Source organism: Anomalospiza imberbis, chromosome 1 (assembly GCF_031753505.1).
Source record: "Anomalospiza imberbis isolate Cuckoo-Finch-1a 21T00152 chromosome 1, ASM3175350v1, whole genome shotgun sequence".
NCBI classification, from domain to species: domain Eukaryota; kingdom Metazoa; phylum Chordata; class Aves; order Passeriformes; family Viduidae; genus Anomalospiza; species Anomalospiza imberbis.
The window spans coordinates 49189058-49213478 of NC_089681.1; the positions used below are offsets into that span (position 1 = coordinate 49189058).

General features: G+C 37.1%; 1 protein-coding gene across 3 annotated transcripts in view; it reads right to left on the reverse strand.

Moving 5' to 3' along the window:
- Positions 1-2391: 2391 nt before the first annotated feature.
- LPIN2 (lipin 2) overlaps positions 2392-24421 on the reverse strand; it is a 44017-nt gene continuing 21987 nt past the window's right edge. For 2 of the 3 annotated variants that reach the window (XM_068191289.1, XM_068191279.1), the window contains exons 5-20: positions 22031-22138; positions 17931-18054; positions 16980-17301; positions 16645-16744; positions 15659-15846; positions 14386-14479; positions 13952-14021; positions 13762-13851; positions 12990-13072; positions 11750-11894; positions 10868-11016; positions 10327-10413; positions 8836-8988; positions 7609-7723; positions 6826-6929; positions 2392-6513 (exon numbers count right to left, since the gene is read on the reverse strand). In XM_068191289.1, the coding sequence (XP_068047390.1) occupies positions 6369-6513; positions 6826-6929; positions 7609-7723; positions 8836-8988; positions 10327-10413; positions 10868-11016; positions 11750-11894; positions 12990-13072; positions 13762-13851; positions 13952-14021; positions 14386-14479; positions 15659-15846; positions 16645-16744; positions 16980-17301; positions 17931-18054; positions 22031-22138 (2077 nt within the window). In that variant the 3' untranslated portion in view covers positions 2392-6368. Of the gene's footprint in view, positions 6514-6821; positions 6930-7608; positions 7724-8835; positions 8989-10326; positions 10414-10867; positions 11017-11749; positions 11895-12989; positions 13073-13761; positions 13852-13951; positions 14022-14385; positions 14480-15658; positions 15847-16644; positions 16745-16979; positions 17302-17930; positions 18055-22030; positions 22139-24421 lie in introns of those variants that run through there. The other variant, XM_068191297.1, reaches the window with a different exon arrangement.

A 24421-nucleotide genomic window follows, 5' to 3' on the forward strand; every position in this document is an offset into this window, starting at 1 on the left:
CCCTCCATCCATCCTGCTGGCATGGGCTATGTTTCCCAGTGACTGAGAGTGTGGGCAGCCAGTCATTCCCTGGCAGGACACCCTTCTGTGTGGTGCATCAAAGCAGCTTGAAGTTCAAGAGCATGGGGAATCCCGGGTGGCTTCCAGGGAAAAGGAAGTGTCCAATGCCATGTGGGTAGTGCACTTGGCTGCCTTACACACAAGAGATTCCATAAACGCTGTAGTTTTGGGGTCTTTGGGGGTTATTACTTGTTTGTTTGTTTGTTTGTTCATTCTTTTTTGTTTGTTTGTTCATTTTTACCAATCATTTCGCATTTGTCCTGGTTCTGGCTTGGACAGAGCAGTGTTTTGCAGCTGGATATGAAATGTACACTCTGCTGTTCCTATCACTGTTGTTACTGTTCCTTATTTCACTGCTGTTTCTAGTAAATTGTTCTTATCTCAACCTGTGATCTTTAGCTCTCTGTGCCTCCAGCTGTCATTTCCAGCCCTCCATGGGGGAAGGGAGGGAGCTGGAGGAAGGGTGAGAAAGCTCAGTGGTCTGAGGTATTTCAGCAGGAATACCACGACAACATTGCAGAGCAGAGCTGCCCAGCGCTCCTCTCCATCTAGATCTCTCTGCAAGGCCTTGTCCCTCAAGAGTGAACAGCATCTCCCACTTTGGCATTGTCAGCAAACTTGCAAAGGGTACATTTGGCTCCTGCATCCAGACCACTGACAAATATATTGAACAGAACTGGCCCTGGAACTGAGCCTTGAGGAACACCACCCACCACCAGCCAGAATTTCACTGGTGGTGAAATTCTTCCCTTTCACAACCCTTTGAGCCCTGCCCTTCAGCCAGTTCTAGGCTGAGGAGCTCATCCTGTTGCTTGTGATCACCAGAGCATGTACACAGGAAGTATCATCAGAGGTGGGGAATGCAAGATTAGAGACAGTAAGGCAGGAAGGTGAATTATAAAGAGATGGCAGAGAAAGTTTGGCTAAAAGACATGACCAGGAAGAACATGAAGTGTACCAGTGCTCAAGTGGGACAGAAACACCAGCAGGGATTAATTTAAGACAAAGGAAAGGAGGAAACACATTGCACAGGAGTGGCCACCTCTGCCAGGCAGAAGACCCTGACAAACCCTTGCAATGCCCAACAGTGAAACCTCTGAGCACACAGAGCACAGGGGACATCTGCCCAGAAAACCCTGCTGAGCTGACTCTGTGCTCAGCTCACCACTGGCACGAGAGCTCAGCTGGCAACAAGTGGGAACATACTCATACTTCCCACCACAACGGTGCAGGGCTGCAGGCCCTCAGTGCACCAACTGCATGACATAACTCCAGGCACACTGTTCTGCACAGAGAAAGTGCCTGTTCCTGGAAAGAGTGATCCTAGTCTTTACACATTGAAGCCAGCTGCTCCAAGACAGAAAAATCCATCCACCAAGAACAAGACCACCCTAGTAGGAGTGCATTACAGTTAAGATGGACACAAAAGAAACAATGCCAGCTCAGAAAAGTTTTTGCAACAGATCCAAACATTTGGCATACAGAGGACACACCACCCTTCTGTTGCTTGCGCTGGCAGAATCACTCACTGCAGCACCAAGGATGCAGGGGGACCCAGGTGTGAAAGATGGGCAGTGAGCAGACTGTGGTGGGAGGAATGAGTGCAGTGTGTCAGCAGAGTCGTGGGGGAAACTTGGTAGGAACACAGGAGGTGATAAAACAGCAGTAGCACCAATGACACCACAGAAGGACCAAAAGGCACAGCATCACTGACCTTTTCATGCAGATCCATCATAATGTGACTGAACAGTCAGGTTTTCTATGTAGGCTGCTAGTTGACTGCATTTACCAAGAGCAGCAAAAGCGACCAGGAAAATCAATTTCTACTGAAGGCTTGAGGCCCCTTTTCCAAGATGGCCTCACAATATTTGCTTCAAACCCTTTAACAACTGCTGTGGAAGACAATACTCTTTGCCTTGAAAGGGAAAAATTAACTTTGATGGCAACAGGATAAAACTCCAAATTAGGGCACATTTACAAGAGCTCAAACTGCAGTTACAACATTCTCTTCAAGGCAGCTTGTACATTCCCAAGTCATGCCTCTGTTACCTGATACTTTATATTACCAAGTGCATGTTTGCTTTTCATTATAGTTGTAACCCAGTATTGGTACTGGCACAGAAGTTAAGCTTGATGACAGCAATTTTGTATCAGCTGTATAAATACTCTGAAAAAAAGTAAATCAAGCCTGAAAGAAAGCAAATGTACTGTATCCTGAGAAGCCCAACTTGAATTCTATGTTAAACATAAATACAATTTTAATAGCCCCGTGTTTAGTCATTCAGCAGTACAATAAAGAATTACCAAATACAAAGTAAAGAGAAATTTCACTTAAATCTGTTTTTATTGTGATAACATTGTTCTGAACATCAATAAACATTGCACTGAAGTGTGGGTTGCTGCACCCAAGACAGTCCAGTCTTAACAAAAACCACTGTATTGGTATGAACACAGATTTGACATTTTAAACACACTACTTTTTTAGTGATTTGGTTGCTTAACGATCAAGTATTCCACATCTTCAAGATAAAAATGAAACAAATGACTGAAGAGAGTTTTCCCACCCTCAAAATAAACCAACATTTTACTTTAATCTGGAAGTAATTCCCACTGTAAAAGAGTCCCAAACAATTCCTTTCTATTTAGCAGATTTTAACTCTGGAAATTGAAATTTCTTCAGGCAAAAGTGACACTTTAAAGGCATCTCAAATTCGCCATCTTATCTGTGATGTTTCATAGGGAATTTGCATTACACTCATTTAAACAACTCATTCATGAGACAGCTTTTCCTAAAAGACTTGCATGAAATATTAACATGAAATCTCATCTCTTTTGCGTTTACCATAAACAGATTCAGAGTTTGCTTCAGAAGTCCCATAATGGAGTTGACGAAAGTGTTAAAACTTTTCTAGTTGAAAAGAAAAAAAACGGGTTTTGGAAGGCATATACTGATGACAGAAAGTTAAGAAGACATGAGCCAGGATTGCACATGCACTTGTATACTGTTGGGAATGAAAGCCCAATCTTTTGAAGTACAAACATGCTCGGTACAGTAAATAAATAAAAAACAATTAAATCCAGAAATGCATACCCTTTAAACTGCTGATCTTTAAATCATTATAGAAACAGGTAATGTCCAAGTCACTAACAAGTTTTGAATTGCAATGTTCCTTATTTACTCACAGACAGGTGTCATCGACTCAGCCTTTGAGGGGTTCCAACGCTAAGAGGATCTGCATCTTCAACAACACAGTCTTAACAGGGGTGTGCGTGTGCCCACAGCCAGGCACACTTAGAAGTTCCTCTTTCACAGAAAGAATGATGTAGCTTGCGCTAATTTTACATCAGTATAGCACAACTTGCTCTCAAACATTAGTTCCAGGGCACTTCTCTCCACTAAGGTAACAAAGGACAGGCTAATGCATAATTCTTATTTACCCCCTCCACATTGATATTGCAGCACAAGCCCACAGCTTGATAGCAACGAGATGTCTGCTCTAGAGTCAGTAAAGTGCCCAGCAGCCCCAAGAACACAGGTACACAACGACAGGCCCCATATTCTGTCCCTAAATGGGGCTAACAAACAATCTGAAAAGCTTCAAATACAAGCTGGAGTTAGAAAAACCAAACCCCCCTGCCCTACTCATATCAGAAAGACTCAACAGCATTTACATTTTATCAAAAAACAAATATCAAACTGTAGCTGTTACAGAGAAAAACAAATCTATTTTTTAAATTAAGCAACCTTTTGGACACTCCTACAATACAAAGTGACATGCTAGCAGAATGAGGAGCTTTCAACAAAACTCACAAAAGCCCCATTTTCATACCAGCTGAAAGTATATGTATTTGGAGATATACCTGATACTATTTTTCCACGCTTCTCATTTACTCAAGTCCCCACCTTGAAATCCACAGCTTATATTTATGACAGTCTGAAAAGTTGAAGGGAATTGAAGGAAAAAAAAAAGTGAAAAAAGAATATTAACCAAAAAAGACACAGCCAAACCATATAACAATGTGTCCCATTTGGGAACTCATCATGGTTTCATGAAGTGCTTTTATTTTTAGAAAAGCTGTGTCATACCAGGGCTACCAAGAGTAACCTTAAGCGTGGTAAAGGAAATTTTGACATCCACAAAAAGACTGTTTTAGGAAAGGCTGCTTCACTCCCCTTATGCAAAATAGAATCTTTAGATAGAATATTTAATCTTGTAATTAAAATACTTTATTACGTTGGATTCTTACTTATTCATTTTAAAGTATTTAAGTGACTTAAAAGCTCAAATCACATTGATATTCAAAGCACTTGGTGATCATGAAAATTTTAGTTTCTAATGAAATCTATGGGATAAAAGGTAAGAGAAAAGGGAAAACATACACAGAAGGATGTTTGCACGCATCTGACATTGAAAAAAACACAAGAAAAAAGCAGTAAAATATCCTTTGAGTTGAATCCTGTGAAAGGATTCAACTCTTTACTTAAAGACTGAGTAGACTGGTGACCAAGAACCATAGAAGTTATTGTGCTCACAGTACAAAAATGAGGATGGCTTTCAATTCACTGACATGCATGACACACTGTGACAGGTAAGTTTTTTTTATCCCACTCTCCTTCTCCTGCTCTGAAAGAGATTCCAGGTTGATTTTGCTTGTCTCCACTTTTTATCCAGTGTTTTATAAATATAGGAATCCACTAGAATTTTATAATGGGGGGGGGGAATAATTTCATTTATACAGTGATTTAAAAATGCTCCCCCCCCACAGGCAGCTCACCAATTGTCCAGAGTTAGCTGACGTTACATCAGAACTGAGGGTTAAGACAGCCTGACAATGGAGAAAAAATACTCCTGGAGGAGATGTAAAATTCTCTAAATGTATGCTTTTGCAGGTAGTAAAACCGAGTGATCCGGTGTTTAAATGATGTTTAAATTACTGTAGTCCTTAAGCCCTTTGGGCTGGTGGAATGATATATATGATATATTCTCACCAGAGTTTCATCCAAAAGAAATTAAATGCGCTAATTCAACTTAAAAAACAGCCACCTTTTCCTTCAAGTACTTTTGGAGAAAGAACAATTAGCTGCTTTTATAGTTGATAAACACCAGAACTGGAATGTAATTTGTTCATAGGCTCTAACTGGAACCTGAGGAATGACCAGCATGATGTTCGCAAATAACCCAAAACTTCTAAAAAAAAAAAAAAAAAAGGAAAAAAGTTTTATTCTACTCTGCAGCATTTAACCATTCTCACAGCTGGAACCTCACTACTGAGTTGCACTTTCTTCCAGCTACTGAAAACCTGCAATACAGAACTCTGTAAATACCTGCAGTAGACAATTAAAAAATTAAATACATTATTTTTTTTTTTAGTATTGCAATTCCCTGAATATAATCTATACATACATTTTACTGGCCTACACAGCGTACACACACATATGCATTATCTCTTTGCTGAAAAAGGAAATAAAAATGCCAGCTCCCCAACTCTTACAGAAATGTTCCAAGATTTTTCTTGATGAAAATTTAACATGGCACAGCACAGCCTGAAAACAACAAAAGCCATACAAGTGTCTGAAGACAATTTTCATTTTAACAAGCTCATGAAACAGTTTAAACATTGTGTGTAAAAAAAAGTATTAAGCAGAGTTAGTTTGAGAGTGATTTGTACAAGCCCAGTCTTGTAACAAAAGGCATATTCACATTTAAAGAGGGATTTTATGTCTTCAGAATCTGCCATGCTAGTAAGGTCTGTACATTTTCTGTATTCTAGCTGAGAAAGAACACAGGAGTCTTAGGCTCTGGCTCCTTTCAAAAATGGCCTAAATGCCCATCTGAACATTAAACCACATTTTTCATTAATAGGTCTGACATTCCATTTGGCAGTTTCCATACACTTTTTGGCTTAGTTTTAGAAAATATACTTAAGACAACTTAAAAAGGATAATCTATGTTTACAATAAGGTCTGTATTGATGAAAATGCAAAGTCATATTTTACCTCAGCATTTGGCTGCCCTGAAGCACTTGGGTACCACGACCAACAATGACAGGCCAATCTCAAGTGCCTTAGAACAGGTATATAGTAACAACCAATAAACAAACACACACAAAAATCCACACACCCTCCCACAAAAAATAAACAGTAGCTTTGCATTTTCTTTGTTTAAACCAATGAAATTAAAGTGATTTCTTTAGTAAGACTTGTGGTACCAATATATAAATTAGCATCCTCATTAATAAAGTCCTTCACATTTAAACTGAAGTTGAGTAGCTCAATATGAAATTCCATCTCTGGTGAGAAGTACTTTTCAGGCCAGGTCATCCATATTAAGGTCAGGGAGAGGCTCTCTCCAGTAGCAAAAAGAGCTGAATTCTGGGCACGGAAATGCAGAATTCTGTTCTTTATTAATCAGTGGGAACACATATTCCACAAGCTCACTTAGTCTGTAATACCTGTATTAAAGGAGAAGAAAGCCATTATTTAACAGTCTAGTTACTGTTCAGCTGTAGCCAAAAGCAGCTTTAGAAGTCCAGACCAGAAAGTTCTAGTCAATTAAGGTCCTACTACCACAAAAGCGATTGTCAACTCTATTTTTCCAATTTTTATTTTGAAAAGTTTCATTCAAGTATTGAAAGCTGTAAGTTCCCGGCAAATAAGGTTCTGCACATGTTACATGTAAAAGGAAATCATAGTCATAAATGCAATTATTTTATAATCCCATTTCTAAACACTTTCTTTAGCTGAAATAATAAAAATGGTCTTACGAAGATTTGTTTCCCTTAGTCTGTTCTTGGATCAGTTCACCCTTTGGATTCACAGTAAATATTCTGCAGTCTGGAACTCCCACTTGCATGTAGGCATATACATCCTGCAAAAGCACCAATACAAGTACATGCTTCAGCATTTCCTTATTGAATGTGATAACAAGCAATTTATTAAAGGAATGAGAAAAACTGATCCAAAAAGGCTACAGTGCCCCTTAAAAAAAAGTGCCCGAAAACAGTGAAAAAACTCCACCCCCAAAACATACACACACACTAAAAAAAATATTCCCCCTGCCCCCAAACACTTAACTCCCGTGCCCAAGCCTAGGACCACGAACATACACGAAGTCTAGACCACACAACACCACTCCCTGTGACAATACTCTTCTTACAATAACCCTCTTTCTTTCACTTAATTACAGAAGCACTTAGCTGCAGAGAGAATACAGGAACCATACAACAGGAAAAGGGATTGAAGACTGTAAAGCACTGAATTAATGCCCTTAGGTCACAAAGCAGTCAAAAATACTTTAAAAGAATTCAGAGAGGTAGTACATATTCAATAAACTGAGAATACCAATGCATCTTTGCAACCTTTCTCATATAAGCAGTTGTAGCAACTTTTATTTAAGGTATCTGCATGTGGCTTTTCCCAATCAAACCCATAAAAGCATCAGTGTCCCATTTCCATATTCAAATTTTCATAAACACAAAAAGAAAAGCCTATTTGTTTGCTTCTCAAGTACATGCATTTTAACCACTCAGTTAGAAAGGGGCACTTACATTTGGCCTGTTTCCAAAAGCAGCATAGAAAGGCTGTTTACTGGGAGCAAACAAGTTCTTGATATCATTCAAACATTCGATTTTGAACTTTTCAGGCTTCTTTTCTATGACTTCCCTAAAATAAAATTTCAACAGTCAAATTCTAAATCATGATTTGATAGAAGGTATCCTCCATTCCCCATTTATCTGGTATATATATTCTCATTGCTTCCTGTTGCTAGCACTGGTAGTTATATAGGCAGTGCTAAGTAGCTCTCCAAGAACAATACAAGAAACAATCAAACATTCCCTATTTTCCAACACCCACAGTAAAAAAAAAAAAAAAAAAAAAAAAAAAAAAAAAAAAAAAAAAAAAAAAACCAAAAAAAACCAAAAAAAAAAAAACAGGTGAATACTGTGCATAGGCTAAGTATAAATGGAAATGGAACTCCTAGCTGTGAATGCAGCTGTGAGCTGCTTTTTTGTAGCTGACTATCTGAATCAGAAGATCTAATCAAGTACACTTAAGTGTACTTGTTAAAACTCCTGTCTGACAAAAGTGCGTAAAGCCCATGACATTAATGGAAGTTGCTGTCATTGCAATCCGTGACAAAATAAAAAACAAATAAATAAAAAAACCCAACAAAATGCAAACAAACAAAATCCCCTCCACAAACAACCAATCCCAACAACTGTCCATTATTAGCTCCTCCCATCAAGAACAGGTAGACTATGGCTGGTCCAAAAGATCAACTGAGTTGAACCATACCTAAACTCCATACACTTTTTTTAAGCAGCTGTATATGGAGCAATCCCAACACCACAAGATCATTACACATGACAGTCTATATTCCCCAGATTTTTTTTCTTTTCTCTCTACCTTCTGTAGTGGCAGTGCACTGCAAACCTTGAAGATATGCTTGAAAAAGACAAAAATGTACTGATATAAACAGAATCTAAGAATCATCAGTCATGGACTAGATGAATAAAGAGAAGGGAATATGAGTTCCTCTTGGACTGATATGTTGTGTTTTGTAGCCACTTCTAACATGACCACAGGAACAGAAGTATGCAAGTGAAATTAAGACAAAACAAAGTTTTTAAATGACCACTAGAGGGACATCAAGTCTCAGTAGCAAATATAGTCCGGAGTGGAACGTTTTGTTACAGCTGCAATGCCAAATACTTTTAATCTTCTCTTTCTCTGAAATGGGGAGGAAACTGATACAAGAAATCCCACATGCTTACCTATGAAAGGCAGAAAACAAACTGCTGGGGGACAACATGAGAGGGCCCCTGGGGAGAATTGTTCCTTTGTCATTCACCCAGTGCAGGTATCCTCTGGTGATATCTGCCATCCCAATGGCACGGGCAGAACAGTACAGGAACTTGTAGCCATTTCTAGAAAATAAATTACCAACTTAGTCAATAATTCTGCTGAAGTTTCTTTGCAAAGGTAAGTACACAATTATAGCAATGTCCAGAGGTACCAGTTTAGGTACTGAATTGCTGCACAGCTCTGCACACACACAAGGAAAAGACTTTTCTATTGTTAAAAGAATCTACAAGGCATGTAGTAGTCTAATACACGAGTTAATCAAAACTGAGAAACAGGAAGTGCAAACAGAATAGGGATGGTGTAACTCAGAGGACACAATTAGATGGACTAGACAGTGTTTAAATAAGTGCCACATTGGTTTTATTCAGCTTCTTTCAGCCCAGCTGTAGGATGACAGCAATTATTTAAATTATCTGCATCACAAAATAATGGGTGCCAGATCTCCTGTCTTTTTCAGGTTGTTGGCAGATTTTGCAGTGCAGAATGAACAATGGATAACAACAAGCATTCATTAAATCCCTAAATTCTTCCTGCAGACTTTGTATGTTCATCTGTTACACAGATTTGTATACAGTTACTGCATGCACAAAAGGCTTGAGTGTTTATGTGCATTTCCAAATTCTTGATTCAATTTGGCAAATAATTCCAAAACTGCTCTTCTGTTAATGCACTGAATAAACAAAAAAACCCACCCCAAGCCACCCAAACAAAACCCAACAAAACACATGTTATCTCCCATGAAGCACAAGTGGCCAACAATAGATTCTAAGACCCCCAATATTTTTGTGGAAAGGAAGACTACTAAAAAACAAAGACAAAAAGTTTATTATTTTAATTTAATTCTGAAGTTTCTAACAGTTGATGGTCCTCAGTTAGCAAGTATTATTTCTGGCATCACTGTATTTTTGAAAAAAGTTGTTCCACAACATAAAATATAAGCTATGGAGCATTCACTTGGCTTTGGAAGCAAACCCATTAAACCAGAAAACACTAATGCATTGGAAGGACACTATCTAGTTTTAAATTTATGCCATATGATAGTTCTGATAGGCTTAGTGACCAACCTGAGTTGGTGGAAAACCGATATGCATGCTTGAGAAATTATTTCTATTATGGTTCTCCTTTGTATTCATGAAAATATTACACAACGTTTTTAAAAGCTAAAATGCAGAACCCCTCCTGAGAAGGGAGCTAGTAAAAGTGGTGGCTTGCATTCCTGTAAAAGTATGCATCGGTGGAAAGAACTTAGTTTCATTTGTGTATGACACAAGTTGCTCACTTCCCAGCATTTCGACCAGTACATTTTAATAAACTGTGTTATTTTTAACAACTATAAGACACCTATACATTAATTCCCATATTCCAGAAAATCCTAATTGTTTTATAGATTGCATACTCACTCATTTATGGAATGATAGAGTTTTGCAATGCCCTGATGAGTCCAGTCCTTGCCAAACTGAGGGAGTATATGTCCCAAAGCATCAGACCTATAAGGAGAATCAAAGGTACCTGACACATGGCATGAATTTTGTTAAAGACAACCACTAATGAACATACAATTTAGAAAGAATATTTACAGAAATATTTCTGCAGAAGGTCCTAACTATCTGAAAAGAGAATTAATAAATAGTCCAGACAGAGCAATTAGTGGGGTCATACAAGTCAGTTTCCAAGGTAACCTGTGGCTATTAAACCTGGAGAAGTCTAATAGAGGGAACAATCACATGGTAAATGTCATCATCTTGGCATTATTCTTTTAAAATACATTTTCTAGTTTTCTTCAAAGGCAAGTACAAATTAAAACCAAAGCAACATTATAAATGAACATCCTTTAATAGCTGTCTTAAATAAAGTTTCTTTACCTTGTTTTGAAAAGCAGGATAGGATAAACAGAGCAAGATTTTAAAAAAAAAAAGAAAGAAAACCCCCTAAGATACTTACTTGGTTATTGTTCCATCAATGTCTGATATTATGATTTTATCATTCCAGTTCCAGAGGTATATTGTTCCTGCACAACGGCAAGTCCCTTGATACTGTGTTGTAATGCTAAATACAACATCATTAGGGCCATCTCTGAGCTTCAACTTTGCCTGTAGAGTAAAAATAACTGAAAATGTAAGTTGTCCGCCCTCTAAAATTTATATGATTTTAGAATCACAAATGAGCTGCACAAAATGGCTCATATATTCTTCCTTGTCTATTTTGATTGACTCATCAAAAAGTGAACCATGGCTTAAGACAAGCAGTTTTGCTGTCCAAGTCTGTTGCAGCCTGGGTACGTGTGTATGTCCACAGTTCTTGTACTGCCAACAGCAGCAGGTATTTCACCCTCTGCCACTTTAATTCTTGCTACTACAGCAGACTTGTAGCACTGTCAAACTGAACTCCCAATTCACCATAGGATACAAACAGTATCTTCTACTTAGTGGATGCTTTCCTCAAAATTCTCTCTGATGAAAATAATACATTTAGACAGTAGCAGAACTAACTTTTAAATTAAGTTAGACCATGGTGAATAAACTGCACACCAATTTTAATGTATGCTATTACACACATGTGCAGATCCCAGGATATCCAAACTGCAGAAGCAAACAATGCCACTTTTCTGGCAACATTTTAATAGGAAGTTTCATTGTAGAACTTCATAAAAAATTACTATTTTTTAATCCAAACAGATTCCTAAAAAAACACTACAGAAAAAAATTATCAGAAATTCCCTGCCACTGCCTACCCTTGCACAGGAATACATGTTACATTTCTTTTTAAATAATTTTTTTTAAGGATTATTAATCATCCTACGCACAAGACACGCATGTCACTTACTATCTGGTCTGAAGACAGTCTAAGTGACTTCTTGTAAGATGTAACGTTGCCATGGGGTGGATGCTCTGCTGGGGCAGAATCCATTTTCAGGGATTCCTTCAACTCCTGGGATGCTTCATCACTAGAAGAATCATCCTCTGGAGGCCTAACGTGACATCAACCACAATAAATGTAAGCTACATAAAATTCTTCTTTAACGGAGTAAGATTCTTATGCCAGAGTAATTTCTGCTTATGCTGAGGATTTGCTGCTACCCAATAACACAAATTAAGGAAGTCCATGGTCTAGTGAATGCCCAGATAAATCCAGTACATGCCAGTAAGCAAGTAAGACTTGGAATGCCAGTACTGGTGGAGCTCTAAACATGACTATTCCCAACTGGCTCCACACACAATGCGTTTAGTAAAGACACAGTGTTAAGGTGGTCACTAATACTGTGTTTATGAATTAGGTAAACTGCAGATGAAAAGGGACACTGAATGGGTAGCAGAGCTTTGTTTTTAAAAAAAAGCTGCCTCAGTTACTACGGCACTTAAACTGTGGGTGTTAGTGGAGGAGCTCACCTTTTAAGGTTATTCACAGACTTATTTTCCTGCTCATTAGAGATTTCAAGATTAAAAGCAGCATTTAGTTTCTCTGAAGTATTAAATCACAACATATTTAGTTCTTTAAATCTTTAAGACATCAACATTTACAAGTACCTTTGCAAAATCATGCAAGAATATGCATATACATAATAAATACCCTAGAATGGGAGAGTTTTGTGCTAAGCGCTGTCTACCACAACTTGGGCAATATGTGCACTGTGATTAATACTACTTTATTGTTTCAGTTATTTAATGTTACAAAAAAATCCACATGGTTCAAATTATTAATACAATATTAGGCCTTCACAAAAGAAAAAAGTGTATTACAAAGTGTATCAGAAACAATATCACTGTATTTACAGAGCAGTGGCCTATTGATAAAGGTTACCATTTGTTCTGTCAGTTCTGTTATAAAAAATAAACACAACAGCATTTAGGAAATAATTGTAGTCTATTTGTAGTTCCAACGTTTGCTGCCACATTATTTTGCTGAATTGTTTGCTATACAAATCTGGTTCCTCTTCAGTAGCTTACAGGAAAATGTTTCTCCCCACAGTACATTACTACCGAATTCTTCATTCAAAAAAAGAAAAAAAAAAAGGGAAAAAAAGGCACTATTCAGTCCACAGGTAAGTCTTCAGACAGGAACACACCTACTATTAACTTGCTCTTTTATAGTTGCTGGCAGTTCATTCGCTCTCTGCGTCTCAGTTTTCCCCTCTTTTGCCTCTGGTATCTAAAACAACATGATAATAAGGAACATATAAGCTTTTTAAACAAATCCAAGTTAAAAACAGCTACCAAAATAGTACATAAACTATATTAAGTCTCAGAATCACTATTCTACATAATAATTTCTAAAATTTATTTTTTAAAAGGATGCTTATGAAGAAATTATCTATTAAAGCTTTTTCTTATTTCAGGAAACAAAACTATGTGTGCCAGAAACTGGGAACTGCTAGTTTAACATGATGAATTTAGCATTAAAAGGAGCTTATAAATAACTTTTTTGTGGGGAAGTAAGTTTAGGGCTTATATGCAAGGTTTGGAAAGCTTTAGTCTAAATTTAGTCTAAAATGGGGTGTCTCAGCTTAACTACTGTGCAGTGCAGCACCTACTTATTTGTGTGTACATTCCTAAAACATACTGCAGTAACTGAAGAGCAGCTCTGATAACTGCTTATGGCTTAGAATAAAGAATTTTAAGAATTATGTATAATAAATTTTGTTGACGCAACTAATAGCACCAGGCAATGGTGCAGTATTTGAGGCTAAATAAACAGATGCAGCTACAACTACTGCAACATCAGCTGGAAATCAGTGACACTGAACTATATGAGCAGTGTTTTGAGGTACTTCTGACAAATAACTATTTTTTTATCTTTTAACACCTAACAGAAAAAAAATTACAATAGGTCTCAGCCACCTGCTTAGTCATGCCTTCTTTCTTGCGCCAGAACCACCACCTTCCAGACTTCTTTGGCATCTTTTCTTTGACCCAAGACTCAACAGTAGCCTGAAAAATTAGACATGTTTTTAATTAGTATAGATAAACAGAGATAATCAGGTGTTACTACATACAGAATTTCAAAGAAAGTATGCATGGATCTGTTTACCTTAGGCAAACTCTTCTGAAACACCTGCAAACTCAGAATCATCGGAGCAGCCAATGCCCAGTTATAATACCTGTTTTAAAACATTTTATTGGTAAGATATTACAAAATCTACAGATCAATAAATATCACCATGATATTTATTTTATCAGCATGATATTTATCAGCATGCCCTTGTGTAGATGAAAACATGTATTTGCTGCCAACCACTAACACTAACATTTTCTTCAAGCAGAGTCATTTTAATATATGCAACTCAACATCAGTGACAATTAGAGAAAAAAAATCTCTTAAGCTAAAGCTAAATTTAATGCAAATCTTTGGTTCAAACAGATTCACACACAAACTGCAATGGAAGCTGAGAAACATGCTAATTTCAGAGACTAGATCTGAAATGGGATTTTCTATGACCTAATTACAAGACACAGCGAATTTACCTGTTATAAATCCGTATTACCAAATTAGGATTGTCTATGAGTCCAGGGTTTTCAGCAAATTCATGATAAGTAATAATATGTTCCATGAATTTTTCTGCAATAGAAAGAGATTTTTAACTAGAAAGTAATAACATAAAATCCCAAGATGTCTGATTAGTTTACATCTAGGAAAACCCTTTCTGTCATTTCAGAGTCTCTGCTGATCTTGCAGCATCACTAAAGATGTGCTAATTGAGGCCCACCTGTGTTGGGTTCTGTGACTGCCTCCTCCCTACAGAAAAAGCCTCGGACCAGTTTAACAATCACATTAAAAGGGCATTAAGAAATCAAAAGGGGAAGGATAAGGAGGAACTAATTCAGTTCAAAAGCTAGAAAAAGAAAGTTATACTTGTCTAGGCAAGTTTACTTCAAAAATATGATGGCAGGCAAGGGGCCTACATACTACACTAGAAGAAGCAGGGGAAGGATGATGCCAGCTTTTACGGTTTGAAAAACTACTACTATCACTAACTAGCATTTTCACAACTAATTTCTATATATGTTTGCAGAAATGCATGATTCAGTGTAAGATCCCTGCAATCAAGACATCCTTTTTTCCAATCAAATCCAGTATTACTACCATGTTACCACAAGAACAGTCCTGAGTCTTTACTAATAAGCACCTAAATGCCATTTAATGTATTAGAGACTGGATGAGCATTTAAAAAAGTAATGTTAAAACACTGCAGGATATGTCCTTATGCTTCTAAGAGCTCCCTCAAAAATACATACAACTTCCATAGTAAATAGACTAACGCATTAAGAGAGAAAAATCAGCTAGTAAAAATCTAGAGGTTAAAAATCATTTAGGACAGAAGTAGAGCAAAAATCACAGTCCAACACAAAGGGGTTTTTTAAGCACTTCAAAAAAACTGAAAAACAAGAAAAGTTGTCAGGCAATTAGAAAAAGATGAATTGTTAAGATTTACATAGGGCTAAGCAAGGACTGGCAACCAGAAATCAATGTAGCTGGTCAGATAAATAATATAGAATACAAAAAATGAGACAGAACGCTTCTCAAGACATCAAGTGTCCTTGATTAATGAGGTTCAATTCTGCTAGTTCTGCTTGGCAAATGCTTGAGAATCTTAGAAAAATGAAAGACTTTTTATCCTCTTATCTCAATGTGAGCATAAGTCAAAGTTTGTTAAGGAGGAAATCAGAGCATCCAAGCCACTTCATTTGTTTAGCTGCCTGAGTTCTATTCCTCTTTATGTTTTAGTCTTTCACATACCTTTAGAAATCTCTCCGTTTTCATTGAGACCTCCACAAAGTGAAAGTGTAACATCAGGCAAGTCCATTGCAGAATCAGACATGCACTCTGTACCACTATCAGCAGCAGCACTTCCCACTGACTGGGGTGACTGGGAACCAGAAAGGGTATCTGACTCTGTCCACTGCCTGAAGCCAGGATCAGAATCACTAAAGGAAAGTGAAAAGTTTTTTTTACTTGCAAAAAAATGTACAGATCTTAGGTTACAGAACATACTATATGATTACTCCCCCCCAAAAAAATCCTGCTTTTGAATTTTTACATCATTTCACAATATTAATTTAAAACCAACCTAACAAAAAACCCAGTCAACACACACCCACACCAACCCTTCATAATACTGCAGACTGTTTCCAGTTCTCCTAACATCCCCCTCAATTCGGCAATAATTGCATTTCTTGCCAAAATTGGATTTAAATGAAGAAAACATCCTCTATATAATACTGTACTCCTCAATCTTTACCAGAATGTTGCAAAGTAAGAAGGGAAAAAGGGCACTGCTTTTAGGGTTTTTAGAGCACTGTCTGTGGCAGAATGTACAACAGAAAAGAAAAATGATGTTTAAAAAACATCATTTAAACGTCATTTAAATCACATTGTCATTTAAGGCTGGAGTCACTAGTTCGATCCACTGAAAAGTTTATAATATGGCTGAAGAAGAGTACTGGTACAAAAGTAGTTTAAACATATTCCCCTCTATGTCTGCAGAACATACTGGTTCCACAAAGAGGAAAATTCTCAGTAGTCACTTCCCGTGTGATCTTTCAATGTGTTTCTTGTCAAATTAGAATTTTCACAATGAGATAAGTACTGAATACTTCACAAAAGCCTAAAAACCTGAAGTCCAATTCTTTTTATCAGAACTGGCACATAAATAATACATGTAATGACTCAGATCAGGCAACTGCAGAATTACTCTGATTTATAGCATTTTACTTCAAAATTACCTTTTGGGAAAGTAGAGTGCTGCAACTTCAGGTTCCAATGCCTTTAGGTCATCCAAGTAAATATCATCAGGGCCTTGATGATGACTTCGCTTGTGCACCCCTGTTAATTTTAACAGTTAAGAGATGAAGTTACCCAGACACATTAAATACAAGCATAATCATGAAAGATTCACACTTATTTGTATGATTTTTAAGTTCAAGAGTTTTCACTATAATTTTAGTCAGATAAAACTTTAAATAGGAAAAACTGAAAAGGCACATTTACATTTTTTCCACTATGACCTCAAGTTTGGTAGATCACACTGAGGGCAAGAATCAAGAGCTTTATTCCACACCTTTCTTTTTCGAAGGAGAGTCAGTTTTTGCTGTTGGTTTTGTTTCTGGTAAAGGATCCATCAATATTCTGGACTGAGGATCACCATCCAATGGCAACGGAACTTGCGGTTCAATGACTGCAGAAGCAAGAGAGTCTTTAACATCCATCTGCTTAAGGAGAGGATGAGTTCTTGGCTCAGGTTTCAGTACTGTACAGACAGAATCTTTCACATCATCATCGTCTTCAACTTCATCAGAGCTGAGGATAACCCTAAAATGAGTCTTCTCTGATGGAGTAATGGTAGCTGTTCTGCAGTGTTCCAGTTTTTCTTTCTTACTTATCTGAAAGACAAAAGTCTAGTCAATCCTTTCACTTCACCTGTTTGTTTTATTCCATTCTAACATTAAATTTGTACTTGTGGTACAAGTTCTCATCACACAAGGAAACCAGAAAATAACTTAAACAAGTACTGTAGCAACATGAAACACGTCTCACCATATTAGTAAAGTTCCCTGCAAAAGAATTTTCATAGGAGCTTATTTACAAGTTCAGTAAAGAAACTGGCATAGAGAAAGCACTGACTTGACCAAACCACAGCAAGGAGAAAGTGTAAGTGTGGATTTACCAGGGCCTCTGTTAGATATCAAATTTACTCTTATCAAAGCTACAGTTCCTCTAGAATGAAACAAAACATACTCTACAATAAAGAAAATTAATTTCTTAAATTGTTTCCTTCAGGTTCTAACTAAAAATTCAAGAATTTCAGAGTTTCACTGCTAGGTTTCCAGAGATTACTTTGTTGAGCAACTTTTGAACTCAACAAAGCTGACTCTCTGCCTGCCACAAGGGGCTGCTACTTCTCCATTTCAGCTGTATCTGAACAACAGCAGCAGATTTCCAATCCTCTCCTGAGACAGTCTTAAATATGCCAAAAGTCAGTTACAAATTTAGAGACAATAAAGACATTTACCTTGGTTGACTCTGGAAATCCTCCCCATGTCCATTCCATGTGAGATTCAGATCTGAGCAAACTCTCAGCAGGCTTAACTTCTAGTTCTGAATCACTTTTAGGGCAGACTTGCTCAGAGAAAGGGCTACCAAATCAAGAAGAATTAAAAAAAAAAAAAAGAAAAAAAGAAAATAAAAAGGAAAAAGTAAAAAAGAAAGCCAGTGTTTAAAATGCATTAATGCATTTGTTGTCCAGCTACTGTTGGTAGAGTTTTCAACAGCTTAACAGAGCTTCAATTATTTGGCAACATGGCAAGAAGCCCAGCAGGGTTTTCAAATGGTGAGAAATTAGGTTAAAACCAAAATCACATTAAAGACATTAAAGGACTTACATAGTGATCACACTAAACAGATTCCTGCACTGCATCTGCAGTGCAGGAATAGCTCTCCCCTCAGCCCACATTCCATTTTTCAAACAAAACAAGAACAAATCTAAAGAGTTTATCAAAAAGTAAGACAGAAAATAGTTTTGAGTTCCTTACCTCTGTAAAAATATAGCATTTCAGCTTGCTATGCAGAGACTTGAGTAATAAAAGTCTTGCAAACATAACTCACAAGTGCACAAAACAACATCAATTCCCAATGCAGGGAAAAAACCGTTCAGAAGATAACTTAGGAGGGGGAAAAGAGATTACTTGGAAACTTCCTTCAGATGTGTTTGGACTACATGACATTTAAAATCCATCCTATTTTTCCTACACTGGTTATTATTCATAAATCAGAAAGAGACTTCTAAAATTTACCTCAGTAGAGATTACTTTTAAGCCAGAGGAACACCCCACAAAACACTAGAAAGGAGTGATTTCAAAGTCATTTTGCACACAGGATGTTAGAGATTAAAGGAAACTCAAGGTTTTGTCTACCCTTCCTTGAATAAGGCAATTATATCGCATATTATGGAAATGCTGCTCTTTTTGCACTTTGACATTCATAAACATATTATGGTTTGGTTTATATAAACAAACCTCAGTATTTGAATTTGAACTGTAGGGACCAGAACTGGACACAGACCTCCATGTGTGGCCTGACCAGCACTAAGAGGAGAGGGATAATCACATCTCTGTCTCTGCCACTAATGCCCTGTGGATGCAGCCCAGGATCCAGTTTGCCTTTGCTGCTGCAGTTGTGCTTTGCTGCCTCAGGCTCAGCTTGTTGTCCCCCGGGTCAGCAAGGCTGCTCCCAACCACACAGATCCCAGCTTGTACTGGGCTTTTTGGTTGTGTCATCCCAGTACACAACTGCACACTTGTCTTTGCACTTGTTGCACTTGTAATTTGTGACTGGGTCCTAGACAATCTCTTTGAGGCACCCTCTCCCAGGAAAGGTTGGGCCAGATAAATTTTTGAGGTCACTCCCAATTTAGGTTGTTCAATGATTTAATACTGAAAAATTTAAAGTAACTCCCTACAGATATTTAATTTATGGAATTTTTTTTCCATACAAAATTCCTGCAAGGATTAGTTACCTAATTCACCACCATATATCAAACTTTCTGAAGGTTTGAGGAACTCAGGTTTTATAGTCTCATACAGGACGAAACTGTGATCACAATTCAGACTGCAAAAATAGACATTACATAGATCACAATCCAGACAGTAATAATCCCTCACATTGCTCTAAGAGGACACCACAAAAATCTAAGATATCAGGACATTTAAATATCTCTACAATGGTGAGTTGTCATCTCAGTTGACTTCCAGCCTTCATCACCCATGGACACAAAAAGAAAAGTGGTATTTTCCCCTCAGTTCACCATTAACAATGTCATACAGGAACGACACTTTCTGTACTGTTCTAAGGGCTTGTTTAAAGTGACACAATGATGAAAATACATGTATACCTTTGTCTTCAGGAAGAATATGAACTAACTTTCCCTACATGTCAAATAATTTATTCCACCTACACCTCAAGTCAACTGGAAGCTACGCACAACATTAACCTGTTTCTAAGCCTATTTCTTAATATTCAGGAGTTCCTGGAAAAGATTGAATATTTCAGGGCTTTTGGACCCTAAGTCTATTCTACTTCCCTCAAAGTACGTTTTTCACTGTTACTCTCAGGCAGAAGTCTTTAGCCAAAAGGCCCATGCTTGTAATAGTGACCTAGTTGTGCCAACATTGCCTGTTAAAACAGGAAGAATACTGATGGCATCAGGTATCAATTAGTTAATGGTTATGCTTTCCATCTTATTATACTGAGTAGGGCAAACAAATGTCCTCATGGAAAGGACTTGTGCTATTTTCTTCCTTGAGCTCCCAGCAAGGGTTCTGAAGAGTAAGACAATCAATTGAACTACAAGTTAGTTAGCTTCTTCAGATCTCCAAAAAGGAGGTTATTAAAACCTCCCATTTCTCTTCCTCTGTACGATAGCTACATGATAAAATCTTTCTTTGATAGCTTAGGAGAAGTAATTTAAAGAAAAAATTCTCTTCTCCTAGATGGCTTGTGTCAGAGAATCCCTGACCCAACATCTTCCCCAACGACAAAAAGGAAAATTGCCAATTTTTCTGTTGAACTGCAATCTGGACAGGGTAGCTTTTTGTTAAGAACAACCCCAGAACTGTGAAAAGCCTAGATACCTCACATGAGGCACAAACAAGTTATTAGAGCAGACTGGCTCCATAATACATAAATGAGAAAAGATGCATAAATTATCTCTCCCAGATATGACCTGCTAGTCTATGTTAGCTCAGATTTTTATAAAGTGAAAATGAGTATCAGCCTCCATGCTACAGTCATCTGGGTCATATAATCCACACAGCAACGTGTCAGTCCTAAGGGTCAAGCACTGTGACTGCTTTTCAGTCACAAACCACAAACCTTTGGGGAACACTTGAAGACTGCATCTCATTAAGTGTAATTGAGGATGTGGTTGTCAGCCCAAAATAAAAAAAGGAATGATAATGAGATTTCCTGTCCAGCTGCTTCTGTTCATTAAGAAGCTATGCACTGGGGGAAGTAGCAGGCACCAAGAATGGTGTGGTACATTCTGACTCCACTCCACTGAGGCCACAGCCCTGCAAACACCTGAACCAGAGAGATCATACACACTTCAAAAAATATTGGCTGAAGAGTTCAATATGGGTTGAAGTCTTCCATTCTTCACCACCTATTGATGCAGAAGGACAGGTGCCTGTGCACTGAGCAAGTAACAAGCAAAAATGGCCATCATGGAAGGCTGACCAGTAATTCTCATTGACCTTGTGAATGTACCTGCTATAAGGCAGATTCTTCCATCAAATTGAAAAGCAGTACAACTAGACACTTGCCAAAGAGTTCAGATTAATCAAGATACTACTTAGCATGTTATGTGAGACATATATGCCCTCTCCTGTATATCTAAGGCTCAGGAAAAGTCCAAAATTTACCTCAAATACTACCACATATGCACAAAATGCTTTCTTACGCATATAGAAACTGAGGTTAGAGTGCTGAAATCCAAAGTGTGAGCCTTGAAAAATTACCAGCTGAATGCAAGAGGAAGAGCATGAACATCAGAAACTGAAGAATGTACTTGAATGTAGATATAGAAGTGCCCTGGTCACTGAAAACTGACTGGCAATCTCTATTATGCCATTTTTAAGAATTCACAGTCAACTGATGAAGATTTCAGTATCTCTGGACAAAGAAAGATACCAGAACTCCAGCAAATCCCCTGTTCCAAAGGGGAATATGATTCAACTTTAGGATCTGGCTTTACCTTGAGCAATTTGGATTACTTCACACAGTAAAATGTACCTTAACATACCCATCACTTTTGTGCTGTGGCAGATCAAGTATTGCTTATGCTAGGGTGAATCATAGGGAACATACCAGCTTTCCATACCCTTCTCAGCTTGAGGGAATTTTATTAACTGTATTTCCTCTCTTTAACAGCAAAATAATACATTTTGTAAATTTCCCAAAGTTTCAAATTAGTATCGAGTGCTGCATTTGATGTCACAGAAGTTGGGCAAGTCTGATAGTTTTACAGATCAGGGGGAAAATGAATAAAAAGGCATAGTAATCTTTATTTATAATTACTCATCATTACACAAATGATGACATTACAAAGTGACTTACTTCTCCAGAGGGGACCAGTCTCCATCAGATAAGGGGTAATGGTCTTTCGAATGATAAATCAAAGATTCCTTTTGTTCTTCACCCTTTGGTGATGAATTTGAGGATCCTCTGTGGAGACACATAAGGTATTAAGTCAGCTATGTGAAATTGGAGTTACTAATTCAGTAAAAGAAACTACATAGATGTTATTAAAAAAAATCTAAGAGCAAAAGTAAGGAGTGCATGGCTTAAAGGATTTGTTGTTTGCAAGACACCTCTACATAACTTAAAAAGTATTTAAAAACTATTATTAATTCCTGAATATATTGCAAATTTGAAAATCTATTACTCCTGGAAGTTAATACTGAAGAAATCACAATAGCCTATATGATACTACACTACATGAGTAATGGTTAGTGATTTTACTCTACACAGGCAGACAATATTAACAAAACACAAAGATGAACATAAATTTTTACACTGTAAACTTTACAATGTGAATTTTACAATCACTGTAAAAGTTGAACTAGAAAGGTTAGTTTTGACGATGTACTTTTGACAAATTAAAACAGTAAGAAACCAGGGGTAGGTACTAGCATCACAACTTACCCAAGAGCTTACAGATTAACATCAACTACAACAAGGAGATAAAATAATGCACTTTTCTGAACAGTGAGGCTTGTTTTGCACTGGGAAGTGCAAATATTCAATATCTACATCAAAGACCCAAACCCAACCAACAGTAAGTTCAGTATGCCACTGAACAGGCATACACCCTATTTTACTCAGAAGTCCCCTTGAAATATTACCATCATAAAGTACTTCAGATCTTTTTACAGCTTTCTGAATTTAACTCAATAAATACCTATTCTCAGGATACAACTAACTTGTCTGAGGTTAGATCAAGGGCATCATGGCTATACAGTAGACAAGAATATAAGGAAGACATGACTAGAATTTGAGTGCAAAATGCAACAGAAATTATTTTAAGCCATTATTAGAAAGAAAAAACTACTTTTATTCCAGTGCACAGTTGCATGGATTTGTTTTGGAATGCTAATGCGCATTTCTCTTATGGAGGAAGAAAACATTCTGCTATTATCAAATGTGTAAATATTTAGAATTTGCATGCCTACTCAATTAGACACTAAGCAGTTACAATAATCTACCTCATTTGTACAAGTCTTTCATTTAAAAGACAGTGTGGGTAAATGCTGAACTCTAAAACTGTCTTTTTAGCTCCACTTCTTATTCCACAGTAGTATTCTTATGAAACCTGATTGATGATGCTGCCTGACTTAAGATGAGAACTGCAGAGACTGTACATAGTTTGTATTCATAAATTAAGCTAAATGTGACAGAAATATGTTTCATACGATCATTGTCAGCAATAATAAGTATCTCCAAAGAAGGGAAAAAAAAGTATGATTGAACAACTAAATAAAACAAAAAAAAAAAAATTAAAGAGGTACTCAATAGCTTTACTTCAGTGGGGAGGGAGGCAGGATGACACATGGGTGGTACTGAACAAATTTTATTGACTGGAAATTAGCAACAAGAAGGGTTCATACAAAGGATGCAAAAATCAATTTTAACTGATAAGTGGATAAACACAAAAGTTAAAAATCCAAACGCAAAGATTATTGAAAATACAAGGGGAAAATCAGTATGCATCAGCTTATAACTTCAATCTGCACCATCTACTCTAAGCTATTTATTTTGTGACATTTATAAATAGTACTACCATGTCTTCTCATTGTTGTCCACTTTACATATAGTCTAAATAAATACATACAATTGAGAGACAGATAACCACTTTACATATCTAAATCATAGCTGGAAAAGACAAAGAACATACTTTGAAAAAAGCTGATAAACACTTGGTAATAGATTTTCCCAAGGAACAGAAAACATCTTGTTTTTTGCTTTCTAAAAAATCCAAAGAGATAAGACATTATATACTGGCACCTGTGACTGAATTTTTGACCTTCCTGTTAAAACATCAGCCCCCCTTTTCCTTTCCTAGTTTCACTTTGAAACCTGAAGCCATGCCTAAGAACAGTTAATCTTATCTTTCTTTTTCCTTTTCAGAGCCACATATTTATAACTAAAAAAAAAAAAAAAAAAAAAAAAAAAAAAAAAAACACCCAAGAAACAACCAACCAAAACAACACAATCTCAAACAAAACTACTGATTCCACCTTATGTCCCCACAGGGTTTGAAAAGAAAACTTACAAACACTTTTTCACAACCTTTAGCTGGGAAGAAAACAAATGCATGCCTATTGAAAGGCATTTTATTTCCTGCCCTGGTAGCCCACTGAAATGAGTGTATATAAACTTGACTAACCAACACAGAGCCACAAACCTAATGTATTTGGGCTTTCACCATTACAATGTTATTTTTTTGTT